Genomic DNA, 14,195 nt, shown 5'->3' with positions numbered 1-14,195 from the left:
ACCTGGAGGGAGTAACAATGCAGTCAGCCACAAAGCTGCAGGCAGTTGCCAAAGGTGAAGATGGCTGCAGTGCAAATGCATTATGCCATTAAGTATCTTAATGCTAGCCCTGAAGCATTTTGGATTATCGTAATTGGAACTGGTTCCCACCTGTTCTTATTTTACACACACTCTCACGTAGACTGGAGATGATTTACTTGGTTATCACAATTGACAGTCCTGCTGGTTGTGCTAACAGAGTCATTTGTTCTGTGACTGACAAATCCTACAGCATACAAGCCCATTATGTTAGCTCAAAACGGGGAGCTATAATCTGAGCATGCAGATGACCGGAGGACAAATGGATTAGCATTCATGTCAGACATGTCATGGAAGCATCATGTAGATTTGTTGCTAACTGGAGAGGCTGTTGAACTCAATGCCAATTTTTTCCCAGCACATACCTTGATAAAGTTTGATTTAGTTTTATCCTGCTACCAAATGAAGACATTTGTATGCATTGCCATGCTGCATTGCACTTGGTTAACACACACACAGTTATCACTCCTTTCTTGAGAGGAAGGTTCAACGTTTAATTTTATGTTTGAAAAAACTGTGCCCAGGGTGAAACGAGACGTCATTCTGCCTGCAGTATAAGTGGGCAATTCAGACTAAATTTTAGGTTTCAGCATTCATCATCCAAAGCAAGATGAATATGCCTTTTTTGCAAATGCAAAAAGACCAAAAAACCCACTGGACCCAAGCCAGCAACGCACAAAGGAGACAAATTTCTCAGGTACTAGGTCTGCGTGGGCCTGTTTCTTAAGACTGCACCCACCTGCTCAAGCTGCTTTTTGTGGTGCAGCCACCCTCACCTGCAGGGTGTTCCACCGCTCCCAGAATCAATGTATCAAGCCTGCCCACCTTCTCACAATCAGATGTCTGTGCCACTTAACATCACCCAATAACCAAACTTCTGGGTCCTGACTGAAAAACTGCTTCAATGTGAAGAAGACTTTAGCTGTAAATTCAAGCTTAGTGCCAAAATGGTTAAAATATAGCCACATAATTTGGGGCTAACAATAACTTGGTGGTAATAATTTGGGTGAGCTATGGCTCAAAAACCAAAGACTATACAGTCTGCACTTAGCCCAGGCTTTACAACATGAAGTGTTTACCATGTCTGCCAACGTCTGCTGCAGTTCTTGCAGGACCTGTGGGCCGCGCTGTGTAGACCTCTGTATACATATAGTACTACATCAATTAGTGACTGTAGAAATATGCTAATTTGTTATTTGATTGTATTGGCTGTGAATTTATTGGATTACACCTTTTACAAGGAAAGGAGGAGTGAGAATATTTGATCCATATGCACATATTGACACGATGTGCTTTAGTCTGTTTTGCGAAGGCTTAATGCTGAGGTCCAATTTTTAGCGTTGACTTTGAATATTTGTCAGGGACTCCATGTTCAACAAATTGGGGGCAGTTTTTAGCAGCTATATGTGGACTTCATTTCCCTCTTTGTGCTGCTTTGTCCTTACTTGCACAGAGTTTGAGCAATTATTTCCAAACAGACAGATGAAATGAGACTTGATCTCCCTCTGTTTTTTCCCTCCCCCTTCCTCTCTCTGTCTCTCTCTCAATTACAACAAAGAATTACCACCACACTGGTGACAGTTGGCGTATGAACACACAGATGTATATGCACAGGCATAATAATGACTTGTCATATCCACATGGGAATTAAAATTTGTAATTTGCCCTGCAAAAATCACAGAGCAGCACCATGTGCCTGTCTTAAGCTCTTCATTTCTGACCATTTCTTCTTTTCAGTTGTTATTTTACTCTTTATTTTATGAGTGACATGCATGCTATTAATTTGTGACTGAGCTTTCAATGATTTCCTTTTTCATGATAGAGGGTTTTGGCCTTTTAAACCTGTGATTACTCATCAGTCTCTGACAGAGACTCATCTCAATATGAAGAACAGAATATGTTCTTCATATATATCCTCAAATGTGGGAAAGTTGTTTTGGCGTGGTTGCAGCACTATAACTTACATGGCTTTGTACTTAAAGCCTCTGCAAATACAGAACATAAGAGGTTTGGATAAAGCCGAGCCCTAATGGATCATGTTATGGATCACATCAACCTCATAGTTTGCCTAAAGGGAAATACCTCTGTATTTCAGTTTCGAGTTCTGTTATTCATTGCTGTGTATAGGTGAATATTTATCTCTCTCTGCTATTATTGATGAATGGATGAATGGATTCTCAGTGTTTCCCACAAGTTGTCAGTTTAGTTCAGCAGTGCCAGGAGGGAAAGGGACTTTTTTTGTTGACAGCTGACTGCTGTTTAAACAGGTGCACATAGGCTGGTGCAATGAGTTATGGTCTTTGTAGTTCACTAACTTGCTTTGGGGGCATTAAATGCTGATTGTCTAAAATCAGGCATCAGATCACACAAACTTAAGTCAAACATAAAACTTGAGGGGGTGTTGATTTTCGTGGGTGAGCTGTCCTCACGGCTGGGGGCTGTAAAACTCTGAGAAGCTGGAGGCAGAGAAGCCTTCAGAGGTGCTGTCACTGTCACTTACTGCAGCATATCAGCATGTGAACAGCCAATCACTACTGTTACTGAAAAGAAATTTTACTCCAGTAAGTAAAATTACTGTGTAAAAATGTTGCCGACTCAGAAAGAAGTACAAAGTAAGTCAGTTAAAATGTACAGTGTGAAAGGGGAATAACATATGATAAAACTATTAAATTAAAGAGCATCTTTAGGCTGTGCATCAGGTGTATCAGGTTATCTTCAGGTGTATCAGTTCCCAGATGAGGACAACACCGAAAGCATCCAATTAATTCTGGTCAGGCACTTTGCAGCCTGAGCTTTATTGCATTATACAGAGGTGTTTCTGTTATTTTGCCTTCATTGCTATAAATGGGTCGGACAAAATAACAGAGACACCTGGAAGCCACAGCAAGTGTCCTGATGTAGAAGTATTTATTTATTTTTGGTTCCAAATATCGGTTATTGATGTTCTTAATTACCAATAATTGGCATCAGAATTGACCCTGAAAAAAAGAACATATCATTCGATACCTAGTTACCTCTGTCTCTTAGTGGAGGTTGAGGAGTTGACTTGATTCCCAAGGCCCGAGGGTCAGTTGACAATTAGTTCCATCTTCTGAGTGGAGAAGGGGTTAATCAGAGAAAGTGGACTCGCTGAATGACTGTGGTGGGCCAAGACATTCTGATCTAAGCCTTAACCGTTCCTCCTTGTGTGAGTGAGATCAAACTCTGCTGAGTGCAGGTCTTCTAAATAGCACATGGCTTTCTTATTGGCTGCCTGAACTTTGTGGAGGAGACAAGCATTTTGCTCTGTGAGGGATTTTACGTGCTCTTCTAGGGCTGCTTTGCTCTGAAAGGCAAGGCTGGTTTGCCTGTTCAGAAGCAAGCGCTTGAAGGACCTGAGTCCCAACACAATAACAGAGTCCTCTGATCATTTTCTGTCTCTTCAGGCCACAGATCCAGATGCAGGGGCTAATGGCCAGGTGCGCTACCGGATTGTGAATCATCCTGACTTGTTTACAATCAGTGAAAACGGCAGCATCTATACAAGAGTGCCTCTGGATCGGGAGCTCAGGAGCCAATATAACCTGGTGGTAGAGGCCTCAGATGGGGCAGTGGATCCACGCCGGACGACCTTGTCCCTCTCAGTCCAGGTCACGGATATTGACGACAACAGCCCAGTCTTTTCTCAGCAAACGTATGTGGTGAACGTACCTGAAAACAGCCCTGTGGGAACTGTAGTTCTTCAGCTAAGCGTAAGTACTTATGTGCATGTGTTTTGGTTTTCTCCATCCCTGTATGTCTCCTGTCTTCCTTTATATCAAGCAACATGGGTGCTTCAAACAACTGTTGTATTAACAGGCTTTTAGCATATTTTAACTTCAAGTGCAGGCAATTTAGTGTTTAAAACGTCAAATGCTTCCAAATGGAAACATTTACACAGACAGAAACATAGACAGCCTTATATACACAGCAGAGAGATACATTTTTTTCTCCTATCAGCTCTCTGTGTATTTTTAGACAGAGTAAGACTTAAAGCTGGAGTCACAAACAGTCTTTAGTAGAGGATAATTTCCCATCTCCACTAACAAACATTCAGCACAAATGCTGAAAAACTTTTTAACGTGGTGGAATCTGTCATTAGGTAGATTCAGCACTGTCAAATGTCAGTGCAAATGTTTGCACTGAAGGAAAGTATAGAGAAACCCTGTGCATGCAGGGAAATCGCAGAGCAGAGGGCGAGTAATTGCTGGCGTATTGTGAGTGACAGTTCTCAGTGAGGGATATAGTAGGAAGGGATAGTGAGAAACAGCTGGGTTGAGGGTTGAGGGCGAGGGGTGTGAGTGACAGTGGCACTGTGACACCATTAATCTCCTAGACAACGACACCTGAACTTTAAAAGGATGAGGTGGCTGACAAGAAACCTCAAGAAAGAAAGTGAGACAGTAAGAAAGACTTTGTGAAAAGGAAGAGGCTGAGTGGGAACCTACTGCTTATACCTGAATGTATTAGCTTGCTCCGTTGGTCCTCTTGGTCATTGGTTCCCAGAGGATGAAACCTACTGCCTTTAATGATCCTCTGATTTTCCCCTACTGCCACAAAGAGGTAGACATTTTTGACTCTGTTAAATATCTTGATTGCCGTGACATAGATTTTTAAGTTCCTTAGGGAGGGTCTTTGATCGAATGGCTTTCATTTTGTACCACCAGCAGGTGAAAGATTTCACTCATACAGTGAAATATCTTAATATCTGCTCTACCGAAAATTGACAGTTCCCAGACTATGTACTTTAATAACCTAGGCAATCCCTGACTTTTCCTCTAGCACCAGCATGATGTTTACATTTTAAGTTTTTACTAAAATATCGACACATATCAAATGGAATGTAGAAAAATCACTTTTCATGTAGGGGCGTGCGTGTGTGTGTGCATCTACAAACCAATATACAATCCTGTGTCTATACACTATATCTAATAAGCTCCTATCACAGAAGCCTATGCAAATTATATCTACTATGGGAATTGTGAGCACCATCTTAAGCTTTCCTTGGTGGTTTAATTTAATCACAACCCATTAATGATTGATGTAAGTAACCCCTCCAGCCTTAAAATGAAAATGAAAATAGAAACATTAATATTTATTTCCACAGCCTTTACCCACCAGCTTATATGTCTATATATAAAGGTCCCAATTTTGAAAGTATATGGCTCTTCCTCTCTTTCTTTTCATCACCCCACTTTTTTTCTTTAATGTACTCTAATCGTTTTTCCTACTCATCCCTCTCTTCTTCCTCCTCCTGCTCATAGGCTGTGGACTCAGACCTCTTCTCCAATGTCACGTACCGGATCAAGACTGAGTCGGCCAGGCAGCTGTTCTCTCTGAACCCTGTCACAGGGGAGTTAGCTGTGCTACAGGCCCTGGACTTCGAGAACCTGGCAGCAATGGGCATGGGGGCTTCTTATACTTTCCAGGTGGAAGCTGTCGACCAAGGAGGGGTCATGCCTCCAGGGCAAGCTACCGTCACGGTCCGCATCACGGTAAGAGCCCCCCTGATAGTCAGTCCACTGCAACCTCTCCGTTGTCTATTCTCCTTCTATCTGTCCTCATTGTCCCTCAGGATCTGCAGCAATGGCAGTGAATATGTGGTAAATCATTAGCAGAGTTTTACAGTAGTAATAGCTGGCCTAAGCCACAGTCCAAAAGAGGATTGGAGACATATTGTACAGTGAGGCACCTGGGCTGCTATTGTGATATGAAATCCATTGTTATGCCATTCGGTACAAAAGCTGAATGAATTTCCTTTTGTAAAACACATTTCAGCCTCCATCCTGCTTGTCCTCTCAGCATCATTAAGACAAAGAGAAGTGATGGATAGGTGTTTTTGCCTTGCACTAAGTGCTATACCAGATCTGTATGACTCATTAGCTTTGTGACAGCAATTATGTCAGGTTTTTCAGGAGCTTGTGTTCCCTTTCCAACCTTTCAAGAGATTAACAGCTGAATCCTAACCAAAGGATTAGACGCCTTGTGTTGTGATACTATTCATCTGTGTATGCGTGAACATTTGTGTGTGTTAATGGGTGTGTGTTTTTGTTCTGTCAGTAATACTGTGCTCCAGAATGCGTGCGTGTTCATTTATCTGTCTATGAATTCAGTCCACCCTATAAGCTCTCTATATATTAGACTGAATGGGAGGAAACGCCTAAACTTATTCAAGCCAGCTCGCTACATGATCTGCCAATCTGGAGAGGGAGTTTGTCCTCCGATAAGGACAAGCTTTGTTGCAGTGTTGGTGCTGTCACCCAGGAACAGTGTTTGATAGGATAAGGCACTACACAACCACTGATATCAAACCAGTGTGTGTTATTTGAAATGGCAGACATGAATTAGAATGAGCCTAATGGATTCACACAGGCTTCTCAGGGACTAGAGATAAAACTGATTCTACTTATTTGAAGTCGCTTGTGTTTGATTTCCCCTCGTACTGTTTTGTTGTTGTCTCTTTCGTTGGATGCCTCGCAGTGATGGGTGCCTGTGTCCTGCGTGTCTTGAATGAGTCTCCCAAACTTTTTTTTCTTTTCTTGCACTTGAGAAATGTAAGACAGACACCCTCTGTGCATTTGTCTGTGGGCAGGCACATGAGTGTGTGTGCATGGATAAAAATACGAGCAAAACACATGTATGTTTTTAGCAAACACAAGTGTGTCTGTGCATGCATCTTGCTCACGGCCTCCTTGTGAACACTTGCCGCACAAGGATCAGGCTTTGTTGTTCAAAGCAAGAGCTGGATCATAGATTTTCTTCTAGGAAACACTAAACCTATGTTTAGATCAAAGGGAGGCTGGCCCCCACCACAGAGTTTATAGAACACATGCCGTTGCCCATTGCTCAGTCAAAACAGCGGAAAGTAAAGGGAAAAGTCAGGAGAAAGGAGGATCAGGCTCCAGCAGTTATGCTGTAGAGCTAAGCAATTCCTGAGAGGTATATGAATGGCTTACTGGAGTTTTCATTCTCACACACTAAAGCAAGGGTTACACAGTTAAGAAGATTTCTTTGCAGGCCCACAATATGGCAGAGCTCTGCTGTGCATTATTTATAGGAAGAAGGTGATTAAAAGTAGTGCTGATGTTAAGTTCTCACATGTGTTCTGGGAAGCCATAATCACCGAATCCCAGCAAAACTGTTTCATTGCCTGGACAGGGTCTCATGTAACGAAAATATGTAATAAGAATGCAGCGTTCACAAAGTTTCATCAGTCTTGTTATTGTGGTTGTTAGGGCCAGTATTCAAATTTATTTTTCATATTGTATAGATTTTTATGATACTGTCAGCCCACTCATTCACTTCACTGATGTTCCAAGAATCTTGATATTTGTCCGTTTTCTTGTCTGTTTCCTTCAAGGAATGAGACATACTTATAATTAAAGTGATAGTTGTGCTTATTTGACGTGGGGTTGTGTGAGGTACTCATGAATAGTCAGTGTGTTACCTGCAGAAGATTCAGATCAGCATGCTGCCAGTGTAGAGAAGCAGCTGAGAGCACCAGTACAGAAGCTGAGTGATGTGCTGCTGTGGACGGGGTCCAGCAGAAAAAACATATTTTAGACACTTTAAAAAGACGCCCACAGACACAATCCAATATCCGTTCAAATGTTTGCTTCATTTAGAATATTTTCAGTGCTTTATCTTCCCGTCAAAACAAAGTGAGGTTTAGCTCTTTCTCATTCACTTGCTTTTGCGTAACATTTAAGTGGATATTGGATTGTTTCAGTGGGCTTCTTTTAAAAGTGTCTAAAACACGTTTTTCTTCGCTAGAACCATCCACAGCAGCTCTGGTAGTGTGCTGTGTTCCCTGCTGTTCCTCTTCTAACTGGCAGCATGCTGATCTGAATCTACTGCAGGTAGCACACTGACTATGCAGGACTACCTCACACAACCCCTCGTCAAATAACCACAGCTAGACCTTTGAACATTAGTTTTCCAAAAGTCCTGTCAGCAAAATCTTACTTGTCTTTCATCTATTGTCTTACTTGACATCAATAATAAGCTGATGTACAGTACCTACCTCTCATCAGGCACCGTAGAGTGGAATGTAAATGTTCTTCAGAAACAATGAACCAAACACATACAGAGAAGTATTAACTGTGGAAGGTTTAATGTCAAAGCTGACAGTATTATCATTTTTTCATAATTTCATTAAATGTTGATCAACTGTGTGTGTAACTATAAACGTGATTAATTGTAAATATATTCACTCAAGTTAGAGAAAACTGTATTTGTTTTATTTACACAATGTATTTTTTAGTTTTAATCAGCTAATTGTGGTACTTTGCATGTACACACACTCAGTGACTAATCATCATAGCACTACAATAACACTGATAAATTAATTTGACCCTTTCTATGCCAAGTGTTACCTGTCATCAAAGAGATATCTGAGCGTTTTGTACTGTGCTGACCCGATAATGTTTTATACTGTCAAACTGCAGTGTTGAGGTCAAAGCCAGCCATGGTTTCAAATATCACCAATACATTTATTGCATCTCTTTTTGTTTTTAGGACATGAATGACTTCTCCCCCATCTTTAGCCAGGACCTGTATAGGGGCATGGTGGCACCCAATGCAGAGAAAGGAACAGTCATCACAACTGTTTTTGCTGAGGACCAAGACCCACCTGTGAGTATAGTCAAATGCATCTATCACACTTCAAATTTATATTTAAAATATGCAGTGTGTACAACATTGGTGGTAAAATTTCAAAGCACATGGAGAGTGTTGACTCCATCTCTGTCTCTAATAAAGGTAGCAAAGATGAAAGCTTTGCTGGGTGATTTTTACCTTCTCACTCCATGTTTCTCGCAGAACATCAGCCAATTTAGCGGCAGCGTTTCACACGATGCATTTTAAAGATGTTTTCAAGACTGCAATGCTCTCATTAGAGTTACAGCGCTGTCTATATTTTCTATATTTTCATTCTGCACCACAAGTTCTAATTGTGAGGGGGTCTTGTTTAACATCTTCACTCTTATGACTCATGTACCCGTTGCCTCAGACAGCGTCATGCTTCCTCAGACTTCTTTACCTCACAATATCTGAGCAGGTTCTCCTGGGACTGGAGCTTTCTTTTTTTTCTTTTTTTTCTTGTTTTGGAGTCTGCAAACCAAGGAACAAAATTACACAATGCAGAAAAGAAACTGTGACACCATGTTGAAACTAGAGTGACTAAGAGGAGGAAATGCAGGAGCAATGAACAACATTTACTGGGGAGTAGTTCCTTGGTTTGTCAATAGTTTAACATGTAAATAGGAAAGTATCAGCCCTGCGAATGTTTGTTTCCTTGTCATTCACATCAGCTGAACCTCTTTTACTCGCATTGCCACTCACCTTAAAATTGTATTGCACTTGAAGACTCAGCAGTCTTCTTGCACACATCTTTTTTTCTTTTTGGCTGTGATACAGACAGTTTTTTTTTCCTTTAATAGAAAATTCACCAAATCAGCCTCTTTTTTTAATCATTTATTTTCAAATTTTAACGGCAAAAAAGCAAATAAAAATTCTCCAGTGTCCTCTGCCTTTCCCTAAAAACTTCCAGCTCTTAACGAGTTTTTCAGAGACTCATGTCATTGCTCGTTATTAGTAGCGACCCTGCTTTTGGGATTGTACTGGAGCCTGGTGAGCTTGTGTACTCTCTGCAGCACAAAAACACTCAGGGATGCGGATGCCTGTCAGTCCCACCTGTGGGTGGTAGAACATCTTCAGAGTGCTATAGTAACTGCAGCACATCTCACTTCCCCTCCCAGAGGGAGACTGCCCCCCACTCCCCCCACCTCCCAGTGGTTTGACAGACAGAGAGATTAGGTTTCCTAACAGGAGCCGACTAACCCAGTCTCTTATTGACCTGGATTTGGGAGTTCAAAGCATTTTATTGACAGGATGCCTGTCATAGACACCTCTGTTTGGTGGAGCAGGGTTTAGTCTAGTGCTTGTTAAACACACACATTCTCCCTCTATTACACAGACTCATAAAAACCTGCAAACACAAAAGGAGGACATGAGGAGACTCACTCTGGCTTGTAGTCATGATGTGTGACATATATACATATTTATATCTGAATCTGTTATAATGGTGTTGACCATTCCTGCACATATTTTATTTTTTGTCTTTGTACATTTTAGAGAGAAGGCATAATATCTTCCCACCTTTACCCTGGCAGAGGTGATACCAATGATTTTTAAAACTGAATTTTTGGCAGTGCCACTCAACGTCAATGTTAATATCATCCTAATAAGAAAGAAGATCACCATGGAGACAATTATTCTTCAGCACAAGATTTGAAGAGTCTGTTTTTTGTAACTGAAAATGAAAGTTTATTTTTCTTCTTCTCTTCTTTGTTCATCACAGCAGAGAAAGTTTACTGTTCTTTACAGATTTCTTCATTAATCTTTTAATCACGTGGAAATCAGATCAGTCATTAATCATCTCACAAACAAGTCATATTACAATGTTGGTTTTTCTGTCTTAAACTCTCAGCTCAAGCTTTGCTGTTCTGTTGTCTCTGAGGCATCGTTCCCTGTTTCTCAGAGCTTCTGAGCTTGTTCTTTTATTCATGAACTGGTTATTTTATGCTAAACCAAACTGTATTCTTATTAAAAACAAACAAACAAGCAGAATAAAAATACTTTTAAAAATAATCTGTCTTAACATTTGCTCTAGGTTGCAATTATGAAAAAAATATTTTGATGCCAAAGTACTAAGTACTGTATGTCCACAATTTTTGCTGCTGATCTGCAATTTTAATGACACAGTTAGTTCACTCCAGCAGTCGACATAAAACATTCATAGTCAGAGTCAAATGCCAGACAAGAAAAGGTGTAAAGCTGAAAATGTCTGTCGTCAGAGACTGAGTAAAACACCACTGAAATTACAGTTCATTCACTATTTGACTCATGTTTATACATCATTTCTGAGCCGCAGTGAGTTGCTGCAAGAAAATGTACCAATTACCCATACCAAGGATGGTGCTAAGACTGGACGCGCTGATTAGATTGAAATTGTGCAATCTGCTAGGGAAAATACAATATATGGTCGAACATTTTCATTATTTGATTTGCCTTGGTGTGGTCCTGCAATTCAAGGGCTAAGTTAGACATATAGGTTTCGAAAGGCAAAGTAATGACAAGTGGAAAGAACTCAAGGCTTGTTTCTCACAATAAGTTGGCAACAGTGTATGTTAGCCTTGAGCAAAACACTTTGAACCATCTCTACTGACGTCACTGTAGAGGTCTTACGACTGAAGCCACTATATTAGATTCTTCTGTGGGAGGTGTGTGCTTTTTTTTATTAATGATCCTGTCCTGACATCTTTTCCATTACATGTTAGAAAACAATTTGAAGAGCTTTTAGAGATGAGACCCTTTTTTTGAGGATCCACTTAGTGAATTCGCTCAGATAGTTTTGTAACCTCTTAGAGACACGTTTGTGTGAGTAAGCCTCCCAAGGGATCCACTGCTACTACAGGATTTACCTCTCTCTCAAGCCCTAGGTTTTACCCCGTCCCTGGGGAGCAAAAGCAGTTCAGGCAAGGGGAGCAGAGCTTCAAAAGGCTTATTAAAAATCAGACTGAATTTCAGGTCCAAAGGGATGAAACTGGAGTGGGATAAGATATAAAGATGATTAGTAATCAGGAACCATGATTAATCTTAATCAAAGGGTCATGTTAAAGCCCAGGCTCTTGCTAATGAATGTAAGTGTGGAGACTAGAGGGGTTGGTTTAATGGAGAAGTTTTATATTCCAAATGAAAGGGAAGAGGTCTGAATCAATGAATAACAGTGAGTTTATATTATATTATATTACTGATGAGGACAGACTAATGAGGGCCATGATAAGCTAAGAGTTATTAAAATGGATCTGAGTATGAAGTGAGACATTATGGTAATTTTTCAGGTTACAGAGAAGAGCAACCTTTTCTTACATAAACCACTGTAGCTCTATCGCATGAATACACAATAAAATGCAACAATAATAGAGAAATATTCTATTTTACAGAGCTTAATTACTTTGACACCTCTCTCCATCTTCCTTGCATCATCTGAAAATGTGAAAGGTGGTGGATTGTCATTGGAGTGATGTGGTTCATGTCTTTCTGTCTCCTTCCTCCAGGGTACTCCCGCCAGTTTTGTCCGCTACAGAGTGGACATGGACAGGTCACCATACAGTGGGAGCATCTTTGATGTGGAAGAGAAAACTGGAAGAGTCATCACGAGGGTCAATCTCAATGAAGAGCCCAGTGTCACCTTTAAGGTGAGTGGCGGTGATTATGGTGACAGTAGCCGTGACAGGCTGGTGCTGCTTGTAATTTCACGTTGGTGCTTCCAAGATATTAATGTTATTCTGTTATTCTGTCAGAGACACTTGGAGTATGTCCAGGAATTGTACTGAATGGTTATACAGTTAGATTACGATTACAGTCAGCAGAGTAGGATCTACTCTTTGGGGGTGCTCCAGGGAATCTGTGCAAAGCCCCCCTCCCTTAAAAGCACATACATTAATATGAAATCTTATCTTAATTGAATCATCAATAGCAAAAAAAATTAAGCACATATAAGGAAGAGGTTAGGGTGGTGGTGGAGGGGTCTATGGCAGCAAACAGTGTTGGCTTGAGCATTTAAGAAAAGTGTCAGATCAGACTAAACAAAATACATATTTTAGCTTAAAAAAGGCAATGATTTGATGTGGCTAATAGTTAATAATCATGATGACTTGTGGTAATGGTAGAATTTGCAAGTATAATTAATGGTAATGGTATAATGATGATAATCATAATCATGAAAGTCAAATCCTGTATCACAAATACAAGAATCACAAAGTTCTTTTAAATCACATAGATGTTAATTTCTACAACTATTATTTTTGCTACTAGTTCTTACTGTAGCTGTTTACTGCTCTGCCTTGCTTGTTTGCAGTGGAGATCAGTGCCTCAGAGATGTGTGCATATTCACTCTTTAAAATCAAATTGTCACAGTTTCCTGACTTGTCTCAGTGATGACTGCTTTGCCTCTTTTTTTATATCTGTGACCAGTGATATTGAGTTTTCTTATAGATAAATAAACAAAATATATCACATAAATATATTTTACCAGCTTAAGCTGACCTTCCATAGCCATACCTGTGGTTGCGAACACTGGAGCAGGTGCTGCAGGATATTAGGTCCTAATGAGGATGTGTCACTTATACTCCGATGTTGTCTGTCTACCTCTAGTCTCTGTCTCTGTTTCCTCCTTTCTCTGTTTCTTTAAATATTCCTCTGTGTTTATTCTCATTCTGCCTATTTCTCCCTCTCTCCCGCCCCACTCCCCCTCCTTCCCCCAGGCCCCATTCTCCACAGTCTATGAATGTAGATCAATACATTCATGCTCACTCGCTGGGAGCTTTGCAGGCTCCTTGCCAGATCCTATTTTGCCAGTCTGTCTTTATTAGGATGCTGAACATGTCTACAACAATGCCTGGCAACCTCAAAAAGGAATTATTTGTGTAGAGACTAGTAGCATGGAGAAAAAAAGTAATAGTTTTATGCTTACATTTGTATTTGTATATTGTTTATGTGCTTTCTGTCTTGCCCTCTGCAGTTGTTTGTGATAGCCTATGATGATGGGGAGCCGGTGAAGACTAACAGTACTTTGGTGGAGATCACCGTCCTTCAGCCTTCTCGCATCCCAATCTTCACTCAGGAGGAGTATAAGTAAGTCTCCTTGACACACTGTTGACGCAGCTGCCTCTGCCTGTAAATTCATACACCAGAGTACAGCTCAGGCTGTAGTGCCGGAGAGGGAGACAGTGAAAAATGCTGGAGAAAGCCAACAAGATATCCTAAGAACACATTGACGCCCATTTACACCTGTGGTTGCATCTTCCTTTGAACTTTTCTAAAACTTGAATTGATATTTAATCACTTGGTAAATTATATATCCTATGCTGAGCTACTACGAATGGCTGTGAAGTCACTATTCCTCAGATTTTATAATTTTGTAATAACAATACCTATCTGCACACTACCGTGCTCTCGTTGTCAACGCTCGGTAAAGTGGCCCCAGTTCCGATTCTGTTTCTCCATCTTTGTCGTGCTCTCTTTTCTGCACATGA

General features: G+C 40.6%; 1 protein-coding gene across 3 annotated transcripts in view; it reads left to right on the top strand.

Moving 5' to 3' along the window:
* LOC139622812 (protocadherin-15-like) overlaps positions 1-14,195 on the top strand; it is a 195,914-nt gene that overhangs the window by 130,671 nt on the left and 51,048 nt on the right. For all 3 annotated transcript variants that reach the window (XM_071480421.1, XM_071480419.1, XM_071480420.1), the window contains 5 exons: positions 3,504-3,809; positions 5,361-5,591; positions 8,614-8,730; positions 12,216-12,356; positions 13,682-13,794. In XM_071480421.1, the coding sequence (XP_071336522.1) occupies positions 3,504-3,809; positions 5,361-5,591; positions 8,614-8,730; positions 12,216-12,356; positions 13,682-13,794 (908 nt within the window). The remainder of the gene's footprint in view (positions 1-3,503; positions 3,810-5,360; positions 5,592-8,613; positions 8,731-12,215; positions 12,357-13,681; positions 13,795-14,195) is intronic.

This window comes from Trachinotus anak, unplaced genomic scaffold (genome assembly GCF_046630095.1).
Source record: "Trachinotus anak isolate AG129_WGS33_773 ecotype Australia unplaced genomic scaffold, CSIRO_AGI_Tana_v1 ptg000007l, whole genome shotgun sequence".
In the NCBI taxonomy this organism is placed as follows: Eukaryota; Metazoa; Chordata; class Actinopteri; order Carangiformes; family Carangidae; genus Trachinotus; species Trachinotus anak.
The sequence above is the reverse complement of the archived record's forward strand: the minus strand, read 5'-3'. Positions and strand labels throughout refer to the sequence as shown.